Source organism: Silurus aristotelis (assembly GCF_946808225.1).
Source record: "Silurus aristotelis genome assembly, chromosome: 23".
Lineage (NCBI taxonomy): Eukaryota > Metazoa > Chordata > Actinopteri > Siluriformes > Siluridae > Silurus > Silurus aristotelis.
This window is the reverse complement of record NC_139596.1, coordinates 19,335,809-19,355,808: the sequence shown is the minus strand read 5'-3', so window position 1 is coordinate 19,355,808 and position 20,000 is coordinate 19,335,809. Positions and strand designations below refer to the sequence as shown.

General features: G+C 45.0%; 3 protein-coding genes across 12 annotated transcripts in view; 1 reads left to right on the top strand and 2 right to left on the bottom strand.

Annotated features, from left to right (window-relative positions):
• The window catches only part of ap1b1 (adaptor related protein complex 1 subunit beta 1), a 23,829-nt gene extending 13,858 nt beyond the window's left edge, over positions 1-9,971 (bottom strand). Inside the window, exons 1-10 of one of the 2 annotated variants that reach the window (XM_083527327.1) lie at positions 9,844-9,971; positions 6,804-6,864; positions 5,559-5,664; positions 4,083-4,218; positions 3,620-3,865; positions 3,281-3,471; positions 2,953-3,174; positions 2,130-2,250; positions 1,906-2,001; positions 1,077-1,192 (exon numbers count right to left, since the gene is read on the bottom strand). In XM_083527327.1, the coding sequence (XP_083383453.1) occupies positions 1,077-1,192; positions 1,906-2,001; positions 2,130-2,250; positions 2,953-3,174; positions 3,281-3,471; positions 3,620-3,865; positions 4,083-4,218; positions 5,559-5,664; positions 6,804-6,840 (1,271 nt within the window). In that variant the 5' untranslated portion in view covers positions 6,841-6,864; positions 9,844-9,971. Of the gene's footprint in view, positions 1-1,076; positions 1,193-1,905; positions 2,002-2,129; positions 2,251-2,952; positions 3,175-3,280; positions 3,472-3,619; positions 3,866-4,082; positions 4,219-5,558; positions 5,665-6,803; positions 6,865-9,438 lie in introns of both variants that reach the window. The other variant, XM_083527326.1, reaches the window with a different exon arrangement.
• Positions 9,972-13,704: 3,733 nt separating this feature from the next.
• The window catches only part of gas2l1 (growth arrest-specific 2 like 1), a 40,339-nt gene continuing 34,043 nt past the window's right edge, over positions 13,705-20,000 (bottom strand). For 4 of the 8 annotated variants that reach the window (XM_083527322.1, XM_083527323.1, XM_083527324.1 and 1 more), the window contains one exon: positions 13,705-20,000. This exon is cut by the window's right edge and continues 40 nt beyond it. In XM_083527322.1, the coding sequence (XP_083383448.1) occupies positions 18,153-20,000 (1,848 nt within the window). In that variant the 3' untranslated portion in view covers positions 13,705-18,152. The other 4 variants (XR_014531171.1, XR_014531172.1, XR_014531173.1 and 1 more) reach the window with 4 other exon arrangements.
• LOC310718558 (uncharacterized protein) lies at positions 14,465-17,946 on the top strand (the record flags this gene model as incomplete). Of its 2 annotated transcripts, XM_083527464.1 has the most annotated exons (3): positions 14,465-15,164; positions 15,204-15,239; positions 15,276-17,946. In XM_083527464.1, the coding sequence occupies 3 exons, from the start codon at positions 14,465-14,467 to the stop codon at positions 15,377-15,379; spliced, it is 840 nt and encodes a 279-aa protein (XP_083383590.1). In that variant the 3' UTR covers positions 15,380-17,946. The 2 variants fall into 2 exon arrangements, with proteins under 2 accessions (XP_083383590.1, XP_083383589.1); XM_083527463.1 differs by having other exon boundaries at positions 14,465-15,239.

The following is a 20,000-nucleotide window of genomic DNA, read 5'->3' as shown; positions in this document are numbered from 1 at the left end:
GTACTTAAGGTACATGTGTGGCGTATGTGTGAGAGTACTTAAGGTACCCGTGCGGCGTATGTGTGAGAGTACTTAAGGTACATGTGTGGCGTATGTGTGAGAGTACTTAAGGTACATGTGTGGCGTATGTGTGAGAGTACTTAAGGTACATGTGTGGCGTATGTGTGAGAGTACTTAAGGTACATGTGTGGCGTATGTGTGAGAGTACTTAAGGTACATGTGTGGCGTATGTGTGAGAGTACTTAAGGTACATGTGTGGCGTATGTGTGAGAGTACTTAAGGTACCTGTGTGGCGTATGTGTGAAAGTACTTAAGGTACCTGTGTGGCGTATGTGTGAAAGTACTTAAGGTACCTGTGTGGCGTATGTGTGAAAGTACTTAAGGTACATGTGTGGCGTATGTGTGAGAGTACTTAAGGTACATGTGTGTCGTATGTGTGAGAGTACTTAAGGTACATGTGTGTCGTATGTGTGAGAGTACTTAAGGTACATGTGTGTCGTATGTGTGAGAGTACTTAAGGTACATGTGTGGCGTATGTGTGAGAGTACTTAAGGTACATGTGTGGCGTATGTGTGAGAGTACTTAAGGTACATGTGTGTCGTATGTGTGAGAGTACTTAAGGTACATGTGTGTCGTATGTGTGAGAGTACTTAAGGTACATGTGTGGCGTATGTGTGAGAGTACTTAAGGTACCTGTGTGGCGTATGTGTGAGAGTACTTAAGGTACATGTGTGGCGTATGTGTGAGAGTACTTAAGGTACATGTGTGGCGTATGTGTGAGAGTACTTAAGGTACCTGTGTGGCGTATGTGTGAGAGTACTTAAGGTACCTGTGTGGCGTATGTGTGAGAGTACTTAAGGTACCTGTGTGGCGTATGTGTGAGAGTACTTAAGGTACCTGTGTGGCGTATGTGTGAGAGTACTTAAGGTACCTGTGTGGCGTATGTGTGAGAGTACTTAAGGTACATGTGTGGCGTATGTGTGAGAGTACTTAAGGTACCTGTGTGGCGTATGTGTAAGAGAACTTAAGGTACCGGTGAGAAACAGTAACAGGTATGTATTGTAATAAACACCTACTTGTTAGGGTACTTGCGGAAGATGTCCTTGATGACCACGATGGCCTCCTGCACCACGTAGTTGACTTTGGTCTGGATGAGGTCCAGCAGGGTGCTGACGCAGCGCTCAGCCGATTGCTAAAACACACGACCCAGTTCACCATCAGCTTCTGGATTTATTTTTAATTAAACAATTAGAGCATCGTTATGACACTTAACACAGTCATAGCATCGTTAAGGAGGTTGTTCTCAAGCCGAGTAACCCGATTGGTCCGACTCTACTTCCTGTTTTTGTTTCAGTAACGTGATGAAAGGGTTCATAATGTGGTAAACGCTACGTATGATGTCACCAGTGTCGCTCAATGACCAATTAGAATTACATAACGTCTCCAAAACAATGAGGTTCCTCACATAAGGTTGGACATACAATCATCTCAAGACATCTTTAGATGCAGGAGCATTAATTTTCCACTTCACTTGAACTAAGAGACAAAACCTGTTCCAGCATGACAATACCCATGTGCACAAAGCAGCTTCATGAAGATCTGCCCATCATACTTTAGAGTGGAAGATCTCCTGTTGTAGAGCTCCAGCCATATTAAACATGATGAATGTGAACGCTGAACTGCACCCCAGACCTCCTCACTCTCTCACCTACATCACTACCTGACTCTACTAACACACTTGTAGCACAAATCTTCACAAAATCCAGTGGAACATCTCCCCAGAAGAGTGGAGCTCATAGTAGTGAACGAAGACTAGATGTGGAATGAGATGTTCAAGAAGAACCAAATGGTAATATTATGGTGAGGTGTTAATAATCAGGTGAGGTTTTGTCACTGGAATGTCACCTCCACTTTGATGGCGCAGCGGCCGATGGCACGGACGGCTTTGCGCACGAAGTCCACGTCCACTTCAGTGGCGTATTCCTTCAGCTCGGCCAGAACCTGAGACACGAGGAGAAGATATCATTCTACTATTCCAGAAGAGAGATTACTACTCAATAACATGCTGCTGGACATGGGGATGGGGTTGTCTCTAATACGTGTGTGTGTGTGTGTGTGTGTGAGATCACCTGAGCGATGTTGGCCTGAGAGGCCAGACGGATCATGATGTCGAGCTTCTCCAGTTTGACGTAGATCGGGTCGTTATATTTCACGAAGAACACCTTCATCTCGTGCTTCAGGATCTCAGGCCTACAGAGAAACACGGAGCAGGTGGAGGTCACATCTCATACTGACCACATTATCTAGATAAATCAGAGAATCTAGATTATCTAGAACATTCTCACCAAAAGGTCTTTATTATTATTATTATTTGAAATAAAGGCTGAACAGGACAAAGATAAAATACAGATAGTGATTTGAATAAATATAAATTACACAAATAAAATTTTTATTTCTTTTGTAAAATTTGGTAATAATTAAACTGATTTTGCTGCATGTGTTTTTTAGAATCATAAACCCATTAAAAAAAGTATTATAATATCCAAAGCAACAGGACCGTGTGGCTGTTCCGCAGTGTAAAACCACTTTTTTCCCCTTTTTTGCTCTTATTTTTTATTTTAATTCCATGTTTAACCACTAGGGGACTCTGTACTTATAAACTTATAGCTGTGATTAATCAATAGATATTACAGCAAAAAAAAATTAACTTAAGAAAATAAAAAATCTTAATAAATAAAAATAAAATACGAAATATTTATTGCAATATAAAATTTTTACTTTTTTTTGTTTTTGTTTGTTTTTTTTTTAAACGAAAGTATTCGTTTCAGCAAAACAAGATTCCACAAACTAAGAGCATTTTAAATGTATTAATTTCCCTCAGTTTTCACCTGCTGGTGTTTGTTTGATCATAAGTTTGATTCATTACAAATAAAAAATAAAGATCTTCCGCACCGTTTCTGGACGATGAGGTTGATGTTCCTCAGAGCCACGTACTGCAGCTCGGGTTCTGCGGAGAGCAGAGTGACCAGAGGAGGCGCCAGTTTCTTCAGCAGGGTCCCGTAGTAGTCCAGATCTTTAGGGAGCATCTCCATGAACTTCATTAGCACCTTGACGGCCGACAGGACCACGGCAGAGTTAGCGTGAGACAGCCGGGGGGTGACTCGCTCGCAGATGCTGAGAGGAGATAAATGGACATGTAAAGGGTTTAGACTGAAGAAACACCAGACTACTCCTGAATGTCTCTCAGATGATGGTATTAGAGATAAGTTCGACCCCAGACCTCTGAGACTCGCGGTCATCGCGGGGTGTGTAGTTAGCCAGACAGTCCAGGATGAAGATCTGCCCCCACTCGGTGCACTCGTTCAGGGCCGTCAGCAGCTTGTTGATGGTCTGAGGGTTCAGGTCCAGCAGGTTACTGTTGGGGTGAGACTCAGCGATCTCTGATAGAGCAGCTACAGCGTTCGCTACCACCTGAGAGTGCGGGAGAGAGAAAGAGAGAGTTTTTGATTGGTTGTTGAGAACAAATGTGATCGGTGATTGGCTGCTGGGATTAACTGGTTCTAACTGGTGAGTAAATTCTCTAGAAAGATGTACAGATGTTATAAGTGAGGTTGCTCACCATGGGGTTGGAGTCGGAGATCAGGTCCTTCAGCGTGTCCAGGAAGCCCTGATCCTCCACCAGCTGGGCGCTGATGTCGTGGAGTTTGGCCACGCACACGGCCGCCGTCTTCCTCACGTAGGGATCCTCGTCCTTTAGACACTTGCGCAGAGGTTCACACAGGTACTCTGTGATTTTGTCCACGCGAATGCAGCCCATGGTGCGTACGGCCAGAGCTCGAATCAGAGGGTTCGGGTCTTCACAGTCCTGCGAGGGTTAAAAAGGACAGATCAAACTCGGGTTTCAGGGGAAGCTTTAATCTTCTGCCCTCTAGTTGTGATCAGGGGAAGTTCTTGAAACGCATTTAATAAAAACGTAATTAATAATGACATAAAAACCCAATACAGGAAGGTGGCAGGTGCTGGTTTATGGATATATGAAGTGTTGTGAGATCTACGTAGCAGCCGAGAAGAACGATTCGGACCTTGACGAAGGTGTTGACGGCCATGATGGCCATGTCGGGCTGGCTCTTGGCGTAGTTCATCAGGTACAGGTAGACCAGCTTCTTCAGCTCCAGGTTGTCAGTCTGCATGCAGTTCACCACATCGGGAAACAGAGCACTGCACACACACACATGATGACAGTCTGAGTCACTCCCTCAAAACGTTGAGCTCATTCTGATCTAATAAAAACCCAGACTTTAAAATATTAAAGTAAAATCTATTTAGTTAATTTGACTTATTATTAAATATGAAGAATAAACAGTTAAAACACTCAAATCTACAGCAGGAAACAGGTGCTCCTACACTGAACACCCAGGTCATGCTCTTACTGTCGCCATGGCAACCACCTCCACCATGTACACGTGACCTGGTCTGTATGTACACGTGACCTGGTCTGTATGTACACGTGACCTGGTCTGTATGTACACGTGACCTGGTCTGTATGTACACGTGACCTGGTCTGTATGTACACGTGACCTGGTCTGTATGTACACGTGACCTGGTCTGTATGTCAGTCCCTGTGAAGGAGGTGTGGCCTCTGTATGTCAGTCCCTGTGAAGGAGGTGTGGCCTCTGTATGTCAGTCCCTGTGAAGAAGGTGTGGCCTCTGTATGCCCTGTGAAGAAGGTGTGGCCTCTGTATGCCCTGTGAAGAAGGTGTGGCCTCTGTATGCCCTGTGAAGAAGGTGTGGCCTCTGTATGCCCTGTGAAGAAGGTGTGGCCTCTGTATGCCCTGTGAAGGAGGTGTGGCCTCTGTATGCCCTGTGAAGGAGGTGTGGCCTCTGTATGCCCTGTGAAGGAGGTGTGGCCTCTGTATGCCCTGTGAAGGAGGTGTGGCCTCTGTATGCCCTGTGAAGGAGGTGTGGCCTCTGTATGCCCTGTGAAGGAGGTGTGGCCTCTGTATGCCCTGTGAAGGAGGTGTGGCCTCTGTATGCCCTGTGAAGGAGGTGTGGCCTCTGTATGCCCTGTGAAGGAGGTGTGGCCTCTGTATGCCCTGTGAAGGAGGTGTGGCCTCTGTATGCCCTGTGAAGGAGGTGTGGCCTCTGTATGCCCTGTGAAGGAGGTGTGGCCTCTGTATGCCCTGTGAAGGAGGTGTGGCCTCTGTATGCCCTGTGAAGGAGGTGTGGCCTCTGTATGCCCTGTGAAGGAGGTGTGGCCTCTGTATGCCCTGTGAAGGAGGTGTGGCCTCTGTATGCCCTGTGAAGGAGGTGTGGCCTCTGTATGCCCTGTGAAGGAGGTGTGGCCTCTGTATGCCCTGTGAAGGAGGTGTGGCCTCTGTATGCCCTGTGAAGGAGGTGTGGCCTCTGTATGCCCTGTGAAGGAGGTGTGGCCTCTGTATGCCCTGTGAAGGAGGTGTGGCCTCTGTATGCCCTGTGAAGGAGGTGTGGCCTCTGTATGCCCTGTGAAGGAGGTGTGGCCTCTGTATGCCCTGTGAAGGATAATGCACCTGTAAACTTACCTGACATCTTTCCCCACTGTCATGGAGGCGATCACCTTCTTTACTGCCTCCTTCTTCTTCTCCTTCTTATCACTGTTCAGCTCTGCTTTCAGCTCAAAGATCTCCCCTGTGAAACACACACACACACACACACACACACACACACACACACACACACACACACACACACACACACACACACACACACACTCTCAGCTCACAGTGTACACTGCACCGTTTAGGCTCTGTGTGAAACGCTTCGATTAACAGAGCTGACACACAGATGTGCTGCCCTGTGTGTGTGTGTGTGTGTGTGAGAATATAAACAGAAAACTGACATTTACACTAAACACAACAGGGAATATCTCTCACAGTGTACTAAAGCATTTAATATCCTGTGTGGTTCAGTAGGAGGGTGTGGCCTATGCACCTGTCAATCACAGAAAAAGGGGGTGTGGTCTATGCACCTGTCAACTACCGAAGAAAAGAAGACATGGCCTATGCATCTGTCAGTCATGGTGAAGGAGGTGTGGCCTCTGTATGTCAGACCAAATGAAGGGGGCGTGTCCTCTGTCAGCCTCAGTCAAGTGACGTTTATTTCTATAGCGTTTTTTCACAATACACTATTCTTTACAGGGCAGCTTCACAGAGTTTAAGAATGGAAGTGAGCGATGTGTTTATCCCTGATGATGAAAACTGGGGCGACTGTGGTGAAGGAAAAACTCCATTAGATGAATGAGGAAGAAACCTTGAGAGGAACCAGACTCAAAAGCAGAACCTCATCCTCATTTGGGTGAATACAAAATACCGTAGTGTGAGAAAGTGAAGGAGGTGTGGCCTCTGTATGTCAGTCCAAAAAGGGGCGTGGTCTATGTATATATATCAGTCTCAGCGAAAGAAGCATGGCCTCAATGTCTGAAGTTAAATTGAAGGGGGTGTGACATCTGTATATGTCAGTCTCAGTAAGTGAATAAGATAAGAGGTGTGGCCTACAGGTTTGGGACTCCAGATAAGAAATAAGTTGTGATGTCAAGTAAACAATAAAACGGTAAAAGAGGCGTGGCCTGTGTGGTTATCACTCATAGTCAAGAGGGTAAAAGAGGTGTGGCTTACTACTTCAAAGAATAAAAAAAAATGTAAAAACTGCCACAATAAAACACTAAAACCTTGTTTGTGCATCAGATACGAGGAAGATAAATAACCACTCATCTTTTTCCCTTCATCATGAACGCAGGACGAATAAAAGGAGGTAGAGAAATAACATACCTTTCTTAGTGGTGGTGAAATACTTCGAGTCGGTCATCTTGGATCCTATGCCTCTGTTTTCCTGCAGGAGTGAGAGAAGCAGTCAGGAGGAGACAAGATAAAGAAAGACGAGAAAGAAAGAGCGAGAGAGAACGAGAGAGAGAGAAAGACAGAGCGAGAGAGAGAGAGCACGAGCAGGAAACTACAAAAGTGCAGGATCATGAAAAACAGAGGAAGCTCACAGTCTTTATCCTGGTGACTATCAGAGCAAACATCTTTAGCAGAGAGACATTTTTTTCCCTTATTCAGTTAAATTCTCTCTCTCTCTCTCTCTCTCTCTCTCTCTCTCTCTCTCTCTCTCTCTCTCTCTCTCTCTCCCTCTCCCTCTCCCTCTCCCGAATACATGTAGTTGAATCCTCACTTTCAATAGAAAGAGGTCTTTTAAAAAGGGGAAGTTAGGTAACAAGCGCCTGACTTCCTGCTCAGAATTGTTTTCTTCCTCAAAAGTATTGGGACAACAGACTTTTTCTGCCATAACCCCTGTGCACAAATGCAGCTCCATGAAGATCTGCGTTCCATGGTGTTGGAGTGGAAGATCTCCTGCTATAAACCGTATTGAACAGCTTTGGGATGAATATGAACGCTGACTGCACCCTAGGAACCTCCTCACCTCCATCAGAACCTGACTTTAACACACATGTAGCTGAATGAAGCTCCACAAAAATCCAGTGGAACATCTTCCCAGAAGAGTGGCACTCAATACAACAGCACACAGAGAGCACATGTGGAATGAGATGTTCAAAAAGAAGCACGAACAGCAGCAACCTTATGGTAATTAGTTCAGATACTTTTGGTCCTGTAGCAGCAGATTATTAAACTGAATAAAGAGGAGGTCCTTCATCATCACCGGTTTATTGGTGTTTGTCTTGAACACTGTAGACGTGCGTCAGGACGTGCAGCTGTTTAAACACCAGCGTGTGTTTTCCCTGAAAACATGGAAACACCATCTGTTAGTTCTGATCTCAACTCGACACTACTGCACCTCTGAGGGGGCGTGGCTAATGCTGAGTGGTTGAGACGGTACATGGTCACGTGACACTGCATATACGTGTACATAAGCAGTAAAGTGTCTGATCTTTATGTTTCAAAACAACCACAATTTACATTATTATATTTGTGACTTATTACTGTACTCAACCTGCTGGGCTGTAACCATGGTAACCCGTCATCCACACACCTACCCACCTACCTACCGACCGTATATTTCCTTCAGGACACTGAAGCGGAGTTCTGTACAGGGATCAGTTACAGCACTGAAACACAAGCAGGATTATTTATTATTTAAATCTGAAATCCTGCCTGTGCTTCAGTCTGTCCATTAATCCAACAAACTCAATAATATCAATACCCCACTACAGAAAACTCAAAAGAACCCCAATGTCCCCGGTTCTCCTGGGGGGGGGGGGGGGGATTCCTGTCTCCGGTTCTCCTGGGGGGGGGGGGGGGGGATTCCTGTCTCCGGTTCTCCTGGGGGGGGGGGGGGGGGGATTCCTGTCTCCGGTTCTCCTGGGGGGGGGGGGAATCCCTGTCCCCGGTTCTCCTGGGAAGACTCTCAGTCCCTGGTTCTCGTGAGAACTTGCTCGGAGTCTACACACAGCGTTCACTTGTTGACGAGGGTAAATCTGGACTGTGATTGGTCAGAAACGCACCGGTTCATATTAACTGCTAATATGTGATGTTTTTTTTTACAGCGACGACAGAAACTATATTGTTTCCATTCAGACGAGATGAAAAACTACACAGGAACAGAACGAGTAGACGTTTACACAATGATGAACGTAATGATAAACAGGTTCAAGGAAAAGCAGTCACGCTTCATTCTTCACTGGTCAATTAAACACTGGTGCTTGGTTTCATTACTGACACACACACACTCCACTTTTACAATACAAATATATACATAATATACATTTTAGATGAAGGATGTCTAAAGCAATGTCGAAAGTGCGATGTTTAATAATAATAATATTTAATAATAATGCAGAACTCCAGTGAATTCGCAGCTTTACGATCACACGTACTCGTTATCCACACTGCATACTTCCATACTACGCAGTACGGACCGCGCGCGCTGGACGCCGTGTTTCCGCGCTACCGGAAGCGCACTAGTTAGTATGCTAGTGTAGTATGCATTTCACAACACGGCTCTGTGACGGAATAACGCTCGCGGAATTACACGTTAACGTTGGGTTTTAACGCACTAATACGCGTCATTACACTTGATTGATGATATACAAGATATAAAAGTATATTAAAGCAATACATTATCCCAAAAATTGTTTCCAAAGATAACAAGCTGGTCGATTAGCTTCAAAACACCACAGGGTGTTAGAGATCACCGTCAGTTCGCTGGTTAGTTTTATTTACTTTTAGATCAAGTGAAGTTTGCGTTTATAATAAAATAATATTAATAATTGAGTGATATTTTGTGAGTAGACTAATAAACCAGGATAGCATGTTAGCTCGCTAGATGACTAGCTTGATTGCTAGCTAGCACGACAACTCGGGATTCAACTATAAAAATTAATATAAAAAAAAAATCTAACACTTATAGAAACAAAATGGCTAAATTAAATAAATATTTATAAATACTCACATATATCTGACTTGCCCAATCCATTATTTCTGTGTCTGTGTGTTTGCTATTTTGAATGAAGCTATCGCAAGACCGATTGAATGCAGGTCGTGTTCCAAACGCCTGCTTGGCACTAAAAGTAGTGCACTCTGTATCGAGAAGACGCCATTACGCGAAAGCAGTGACACCCTGGGCAAGTAGTGTGCGTGTGTAGGGAACCGCGCCGCGATTTGAGACGCAGCCACGTCGCTGACCGCTAATGCAGGTAAGTAAATACGACCTTCGAGACATTTTAAGCCGTTAATCCAGCTTGGTGAAGCCTCCTGGTCATCCACAGACAGGGTGAAAACCCGAGAACACCATATAAAGCCTGTTAAAACGAACAGAAGGAGAAATACGAGATTTTAAAAAGGCACCCGAACTCACCCGAAGTCAAGCGCGTTCCAACTCGGCCCGTGTAAGTGCGCATGCGCGGATCAGAAGTCGGCCTTGAACCATGCGTAATACGTACTTGCGTACTACGAAGTACACTCTCACGCGGTGTAATGCGCCTGCGTCCTCCGTACTGCTTAGTATGCAAGTATGCAGTGTGGATAATGAGTAGGGGTGACCGTAAAGCTGTTTTTTTTATTTTTTATTATTATAGCATTGAATATTGTACATTTGACAGTTCCTCAGACATCCTACATCTAAAATATATGTATTATTTACGTATTTATGTTTTAAAATGGTTCTATTGAGGGTATTCTGTTGATTGAAGACAGTTATTTTCCGGCATCAGTGGGACACTGTTTTATTCCTCTTAAGAAGGAGATCCAGGAACATGTGCACCAGAATAAGCAGGTTCAGGGCCATCCACCATCACCCTGCTGATCTCTACACTACACCGTTAGAACACTCTATACACACTGGGTATAACATATTGACTTACATACATCCTGCACTGATATTTCACACACTCATACATATAATAAAGAGCAATACTTAATATACAAGAGAAAATAAGACGGCTTCCTTAAAATAAACAAGTCCGTGGTTTCCTTTTTAGAAAAATGTACATTTCTATTGCTGAAATTGCAGCCTGTGAAAAATAAAACGGTAGCCACACTGTACGGTGTTTTCTCATTGTTTTAGTTTATAATGATTCCAAACGTTCTGTTGTGTCCTGAATCTTCTCCTTGTCCCTCATGGTTTTCTCTCCGTCCCTCCATTTTACATTCTGCAGTGTCTTTTGTATCTGTCCAGGAGTCTCATTTATAAATTAGAATACGAAAAAGCATGTGCGCATGTTTTCGTCCTCGTTTTGTGCGTACGCCACGTTTATAAATAAGACATCACAGTTCAGCAGGTGGTGCGTCAGTAATAATGGTCCGTGTGGAAACACGGTGCTCTGTGTGTAGTTAAATGGATGAAACGAATATTTACGAATAACTTAAGTTACTTGATTAAGGAATCACGCGAAGACGAGTGACCGATAGGAGACAGACGTGTCAAAGCAGGGTCGCTAAACACATGAACAGATTTGAACATTTTTGATGTTTATTTTCTCAGCGGAAAACATTCACCTGCTGAAAGTCTGCTGTGACTGTTCCTTCAGCAACCACAACCCCTGTTTGGAGTCTGGTTCCCCTCCAGGTTCTCACTTCCTTGTGAAGTCTCAGGGAGTTTTTACATGTCAGGGTCACCATTGGCTTCCTCATGCAATTGAATGAACTGGAGATACTGGAGACCCGTCCATGAATATTTAAAGAAATCTGTGCATCATAGTCAGAGTGATTTCCCTGCCGGCGATCTGTTGCTATAGAAACAATAACGTATTAGAAGGAGTGCATTGCATGATGGACATGTACGTTACATATTTTCTAAACATCTCTGAAAAGTCTCACATCTGGGACACGTCTGCGTGGGTGTTCTCAGAATCAGATGATGATCTGTGTGTGTGTGTGTGTGTGTGTGTGTGTGTGTGTGTGTGTGTGTGTGTGTGTTTATCCCTTAAATGAAACCTCACAATCAGGGATTTGAGAAAAGCCCATCTTGTGCTTTCTCACACTCTGAACTCTAAAGAAAAGATCATAAACAACCCTGTGACGCTTTTGAAACTTGAAACCTGGTGCTTTTTAAACTCAGTGTGTGTGTGTGTGTGTGTGTGTGTGTGTCATTTAACACACAGCACACACACAGTTTAAATCCACACTAAACACTCCACACTCAGCAGAATGTTGACATCTGGATGAAGCTGAACTGTGGTGGTGCTCACAGATTCCATCTCCTTCGAGTTGGACTTCTTCATGGAGGTCAGTCTGGAAGGTTTCCTCATCCCTAAGGTCAACTCCCACAACACAACTCACACAACACAACTCACACAACTCACACAACACAACTCGCACAACTCACACAACACACACAACTCACACAACACAGCCCACACAACAGACACAACTCACACAACTCACACAACACAACTCGCACAGCTCACACAACACACACAACACAACTCACACAACACAGCCCACACAACAGACACAACTCACACAACACAACTCACACAGCTCACACAACACAACTCGCACAGCTCACACAACACACACAACACAACTCACACAACACAACCCACACAGCTCACACAACACAACTCACACAACTCGCACAACACAACTCACACAGCTCACACGACACACACAACTCACACAACTCACACAGCTCACACAACTCACACAACACAACCCACACAGCTCACACAACTCACACAACACAACTCACACAACTCGCACAACTCACACAACACAACTCGCACAGCTCACACAACACATTTTTCACATCACTTCTGTGGGGTTTTTCTTCCTTTTTATATAGATTTCATTTTTTCTTTTATTAGTTCTGATCTTATTTTATTATTTCTATACATTGGCTACTTGCAGATGTTCTAAATAGAAAAATCTAAAAGAAGTCTTCTTCTTCTTTCTGCTTCTCCCATTAGGGGGCGTCACAGCGGATCATCCGTCTCCAAACCCCCTGTCCTCCACATCTGCCTCTTTCATACCTGCATGTCTTCCCTCACCACATCCATAAACCTCCTCCTTGTTCTTCTCCTTCTCCTCCTTTCTGGTGTCTCCATCCTCAGCATTCTCCTACTGATATACCCCATGTCCCTCCTCTGCACATGTCCAAACCATCTTAATCTCACCTCCCTCACCTTGTCTCCAAAACATCCTACATGTGCTGTCCCTCTAATAAACTCATTTCTAATCCTGTCCATCGTCGTCACTCCCAACAAACATCTCAACATCTTCAGCTCTGCTACCTCCAGCTCCACCTCCTGTCTTTTACTCAATGCCACTGTCTCTAAACCATACAACATCTCAGGTCTCACCACAGTCCTATAAACTTTCCCTTTCACTCTCACAGATACTCTTCTATCACAAATCACTCCTGCTATCACTCTTCTCCACCCACTCCACCCTGCCTGCACTCTTTTCTTCAATTCTCTAACACACTCTCCATTACTTTGCACTGTTGATCCCAGGTACCTGAACTCCTCCACCTTCTCCACCTCTTCTCCCTGCAACCGCACCCCTCCACTGCCCTCCCTCTCATTCACACACATGTACTCTGTCTTACTCCTACTGACTTTCATTCCTCTTCTCTCCTGCGTGTTCCTCCACCTCTCCAGGCTCTTCTCCACCTGCTCCCACCTCAAAACACAATATCATCCGCAAACATCATAGTCCACCAGTACAATCCGTCACCACTGCAAACAGGAATGGGCTCAGAGCCGATCCTTGATGCAGTCCAACCTCCACCTTGAACCAGTCTGTCGTTCCTACTGCACACTTCACTGCTGTCACACTGTCCTCATACATGTCCTGCACCACCCTCACATACTTCTCTGACACACCTGACTTCCTCATACAATACCACAACTCCTCTCTCCACCCTGTCGTACGCTTTCTCTAAATCCACAAACACACAATGCAGCTCCTTCTGACCTTCTCTATACTTCTCCATCAACATCCTCAAAGCAAATAATGCGTCTGTGGTGCTCTTCCTCAGCATGAAACCATACCATGCTCACAGATGGTCACCTCTTCTCTCAGCCTGGCTTCCACTACTCTTTCCCATAACTTCATGGTGTGACTGATCAACTTAATTCCCCTGTAGTTACTGCAGGTCTGCACAAGTCCAGTCTGTGTTATTGGGGAATTGTATTTTTTTTCATGTCAATGAAGGAATCCGAGTTTAATTAAACAGAGTCACAAAATCAAAGTCACAGAGGCAGGAAGGAGGTGGTGTGGAAAAAACATCAGCTTTATTATAAGAGCTTCATGAAGAGTGAAATGTTCTGCTCCTGTCACACTGTTAACACACATTTTTCCAGCAGGATCAGTTTCACTGAACGCTCCATCAGAACACAAACTCAGGTCCAGACGCTCAGCCTCAGGGTCGAGACGTCGCAGAGACGTCTGAGAGCATCATTCATGTCAAACACACACACACACACACACACACACACACACACACACACACATACACACACACACATACACATTCTAAAAGTAAAGAAAGCCATGCAATAACCGAACAAGAAAAAAAAATTATGAAAAAAACTCGACAGGTGGCAGTGAGCGGGTTCTGTATGTGTGTGTGTGTGTGTGTGAGTGTGTGTGTGTGTGTGTGTGTGTGTGTGTGTGTGTGTGTGTGTGTGAGGAAGTAAGATGCCGTATTTACTGCCGTTTCTGCTTTAAAACTCGTATGGATTGTTTCCTGGTGGTTTTTGTAGGAAATGTAAATGTAGTGATAGGACACATGACAAACTCTTTCAGAAAACAAAAAAACAGTAAAGAACCCAATGAAGAACTCCTGAAGAACCCATGAAGAGTTCCTAACAGGTTCTATAGAACGAGGGAACAGTAATATGTAAAAATGGTTCTACTTGTCTAATCAGAAAACACACTGCTGTGGGTTTCAAGAAAACTTTCAAAACGTTCCACCACATGGACAGTAGAAGAACCGTTTAGAGTGAGAACACACACTAAACACCGAGCTGTTCATGTGCAGTCCTTTAGGCAAAGAAATAGAAAACACCTGGATCACCATCATCACCACCACCATCATCCTCAATACTATCATCATCGTCACCACCACCACCATCATCCTCAATACCATCATCCTCATCACCACCACCACCATCATCCTCAATACCATCATCCTCATCACCACCACCACCATCATCCTCAATACTATCATCATCGTCACCACCACCACCATCATCCTCATCATCACCACCACCACCATCATCCTCAATACTATCATCATCTTCAGCACCACCATTATCCTCAATACCATCATCCTCATCACCACCACCACCATCATCCTCAATACTATCATCATCGTCACCACCACCACCATCATCCTCATCATCACCACCACCACCATCATCCTCAATACTATCATCATCTTCAGCACCACCATTATCCTCAATACCATCATCCTCATCACCACCACCACCATCATCCTCAATACTATCATCATCGTCACCACCACCACCATCATCCTCATCATCACCACCACCACTATCATCCTCAATACTATCATCATCTTCAGCACCACCATTATCCTCAATACCATCATCCTCATCATCACCACCACCATCATCCTCAATACCATCATCATCGTCACCACCACCATCATCCTCAATACCATCATCCTCAATACCATCATCTTCATCATCATCACCACCACAATCATCAACCTCAACACCATAATCATCTTCATCATCACCACCACCATCATCCTCAATACCATCCTCTTCATCATCACCACCATCATATTATTTTTTAATCTCATCTTCATCACCACCACCATCATCATCCTTATTACCATCATCACTATCACCTCATCATCTTCTTTATCATCATCATCAGTCATTATCTTCATCACATTCAATGATCCTCTAAAATCCTAAATCCAGACATATCCTTCAACCCAACACACACACACACACACACACACACACAGCAGTAATGAAACACACTTAAACCTGTCTCTGACTCGGCCACCAGGCGGCGCCACACACCTACAAATCCACCTCCCCATCGTCCATCTTGTCTAAGTCAAACGTTCAGGAAAATGGGCGGAGTTTGAATTCACGTGGTGCTATAATGACTATGATGGGTGATGGGTGTAAACGTGTAAACACACACACACACACACACACACACACACACACACACACACACACACACACACTTGTGCGTTCTTTAAGGCAGGACGAGTTGTCAAGGCAACGTTTCTCACAGCGATATTGCATTTTATCAGCGCAAATATTTTTGACAATAATAAACGTGTCGTCACGTCACGAACCCACAACCATAAACATTTACACATATATTACATTTAACCGCGATCCTCTGAACAACATAAATAAGCTCATATACACAATCTTCTAGATATTCAGAACCTTCATGTAAGCGTGCGAGTCCAGCTGCAGTGTGTACGGTTACATTCTGGCATCTAGAAGCTTCTGGAAAAGCAAAAGATTTGGCGTATTTTCTGGACTGTATGCGCTGACATTTGTAGCTGAAACCTCTAGAACCTGTAAATAAACAGGAGAACTTTTCAGTATTCCAAACAGAATACTCAGCACTGTGGGCTTTTTCCTTTAGAACAATTCAAATCTACACTAGTTTTTGGTTCCGTTAAAATTTACGCCTTTCTCGACTATTTACAATTTAACCCTGTTACAATTTAACCAGCCTAGAACCGTTACATTTCTTTGGAGAACCCATGATGGGTTCTGTGCTCATTTCAATAATATAAAGATAACACTGCTAACAGTTTAAGGAAACACTGGGGGAACCTCCTAATTAACCCCCTGAGGAACCCTCTAAAGATCTCCCCAAGAATCCATAAGAACCCCCATAAGGAACCCTCTGAAGAACTCCCCAGGGAACCCCATGAGGAACCCTTTGAGGAACTCCCCAAGGAACCCCCTAAGGAACCTCCTGAGCAACCCTCTGAGAAACTCCTCAAGGAACCCCAAACTTATTTTTGTAATAACTGTGCAGCTGAAACTCAGCAATACTTTAACTATACTCTTATTTAACTATAATTTTAAGTTGAATATGAACCTTTTTTCATTTTGAATTTTCTCTGAGAATTCTGAAAGGTTCTACACAGACGAGGGGAGGGATATTTCTATATTAGGAAATCCTTGAAGAACCTTTCTCGACACCAAACCTATCCTCATAGCAATGGTTCATTGTACTCGGTAGAACCTTCGGAAAGATTCTGGTTCTAGGTGATAGTTACAATCTAACACGTTCTATTTCATCAACTTGTAAATGGCCTTCAAAAAACAGTTCTAGAACCTTCAAGGTTCTTAATCTTGCTCTGCTTCTCTGTTTTCTAACCATTTGAAGGACCTGTGAGGAACTTTTTTGGTGCACCTTTTGCTCAGCAATGCATCAGCTATGACCTCGTAGGGGGGAGTGTTCATTTGATCGTTTATGGTTCTAGATCAAACTGTTTCTATTAGATAAGGTAACCCTCCTAACTAATTGTCTGTAAGCCATAAACTTCTAGAAGGAATCTAGAACCCTTAGGCAACTTTACTTTAAATCAGAGACCTCGATTGTTCTCAAAGGCACTTTACAAAATAGTTTCCTTTCATAAAACGTTCTTCACACCGTAAATGACTTCTCAGGTCTATTTACAGAACCCTGAGCTGGAGTCCGCTGGAACCCAAATGATCTTGCCTCGAGTTCTTTATGGAAGCTTTAAAGTTTTACATAGAACATTTTCCAAGAAGCTTCAACTCCAAACCTCCAAACCTTCTGCCGGAGTTCTATATAAAACCTTTAAATGCTTTCCACAAAGGAAAGAAATCTATTTTTCCACGAGTGTATGATAGAAATAAAAACATGAACGTACAGATAAATGGTTCTAGAACATTTCAGATTGCCAAAAGTCCAGAAAATACGATATACAGAAATGACAGGAAATGCAGAAGTAGTCTCGGTTCCAGCCTTCCTACGTTCCGCACCATTTCACTCTCTGAGAGTCTCTGTTAGTGTTTCACTATAGCATGGTGGTCCAAACTCTCCTGATTGACAGCTCCAAGCTCCGCCTCCTTTAGTCAATATTAAAAAATAATAAAATAAAGAACCCAATCCATGAAGCCCAAACATAAAATGCGTGAAGTCTGTTGACGGTGATGAAGCAAAGCGGAGTTTCTCCTGCACGAGTGTCAGAGTGTGGACGCAACCCGATCGAAGACGTCATGGGAACTCATCACTGTATTCCATTTAACACATAAGTCACTCACATCACGTCACGTCCTCGAGGAAACCCGATGCTAACGTCAACATTCTCATTTCCTCCTTTTTGTTTTCCTGAACTTTATTGCATGTATTAGCGAGAAAGATTCACAATGAAGCGGAAAAACCAGACGAGCTTTAAATATTCCTACAGTAAAAAGTTGCCTAATGTGTGAAGCTGAATACATCCTTTGGTAATTGTTGTGGAGTTTTTTTTGGAGTCCAAAAAAAAAGGGTCCAGGCTCAGGCTGGTGACATGCTTCGAGAAAAGCTCATGCGAATAGACGCCTTCCTTGTTTTAGTGCTTGAGCATCATTTCTGCTGTCACTCTTCAGCCTTCCGTAGGTGCACGGGGTTGTGGAAAGTTTAGGAAGAACAGGGAGATGATTCAACCTCGACATCGACAGCATGCGATCAAGATTACATCCAGGCGTCCGGGTCTGTATCGGGTGAGAACGAGCGCTCTCTAGATCCCACGCTGGCAGATCTTCGTTGTTGGTGGATGATGTTGTCGAAGGTTTGGTGCAGGTTCTTGCGGGCACGTGGGGATTGCGTGGGCGTCAGTGTTCCGGATGCATTTTGTTGCTGTAGCTCTCTGTAGCTGAGCGGTGTTGGGATGCGTGACGGGCTGTTCTCGGGCCTGTTGTCTGTCCGAGGCCGTATCCGTGGACGCAATTTCAGCTTGTATATTGAAGGTATCCTTTCTGCCTTCTTCTGCCCTCTTTTGGGCCGGAGAACCACAGCGTTATCTATGTCTCCATTAGCCCGGGAGGACGGTGGGCTGCAGGAACCTTCGGAAATGGGCTCACTCAGACTGAGACACATGGAAGAGCTCTCGCTGGACGAGTCATTGTAGGCGCAGTCCTCTGGAGGTGAGGGAAATGAGTCTGGAAGTGGGTTGCCATTAGATAATCCTTGGTCATAAGGTAGATCAGGGCCTTGATCCTCTAAAGGAACATCACCTTCCAAACCAGCCCAATCCGCCTGGGCATCCATGGGTACCACCGAGTTCGAGAACACCCTTTGACACCCATTTATTTGAAGAGCAGTGTGGAGGTGGTTAGAGTGGAGTCCTGGATCCCCATCCTCTATGGAACTGCAGATGGCAGGAAGTTTGCGGAAGCCTCCGTTGGGAAGACCGGATCGGGTCTGGCTGTGCAGTAAAGCTGGAGGATCCTCCAGAGCACAGCTTCTGGCCCCGTTTGTACGCCTTGTCTCACGCAAATCAGGCAGGATTCCCACTTTCCCCCCTACATTTAGAGAGGAGGATGAGGAGTTAAATGATGAGTATGCTGAATCTGCTACATTAGTGTCACCTGATGGCCTTAAACCCTGCTGAGATACAGGAAGCTGCATTGATGCTTCCTTTGTTTCAGGCACTCTGGTCTGGCCTGTGTTGGCCAAAAACTCAGCTTCGAAGCTGTGATACAGCTCACGCTCACGTTTTGGATCCAGAGCAGGTAAGGAATGTATGCTGAATCCAATCCCCATGCCATCCTGGGGGTCTGGTTGATTGTGGTGACCCCATCCTTTCTGAGGAGGTCTCCCTGATGCCCGGGGCGACCGTGGTGGGTGGTGATGGGGGGATCTCTGTGTGGACCTGGGGGTCGAGTGTGGAGAGCGCCGACCTTGCTGCGAGATTGGGGGCAGCAACCTCCGATTCCCCACAGAGGGTGAGCGTGGGGCAGGAGGTCGTGGGTTCACTGTGCTCTTCTTCATAGGACTTCCTGCAACCCCTTTAATAGGCGAGCTAAAGGCTGACGAGGGCATCTGTCTTTTAGAGAACCCTCCGTTTAGTCTAGGTGAACCTGGAGATGCTTGCTTAGATCTTGGGTCATCCTGGGTGTCTTTGTGGCGAGGGGAAGGGGGTGTGATATCGCTCGCTCGTCCGCGTTGTGGAGTTTTGCCCTGACTGAGGGAACGGGAAGTCTGTAGTTTTCGGGTCCCCTCTGGCCCCAACGACCGGCCCCTTTCAAAGCGTGTGGTGCAGCCTTGTGGCGGGGTGGGCTTCATTTTGCCTGGAGAAGAAAGAGCAGTGCGTTCTCTGGAGGTGCTGCGAGTTCTTGGCTGAGGAGGGCGAAGAGCGGGTGTCTGTCCGGCTCCGCCCCCTGTCCACTTAATCTCGTGCTTGCCTTCTTTTCGGTTGACCAGGAAGACCACCTCCTCTCCGGTATTGCGACGAGATCCTGAAGACAAACGTCCTCCTCCTCCACCCACTCCAGGTCCCCCACCACCTTTAGAGGAAGCATTAGAGGAGTCGCTGTCCCC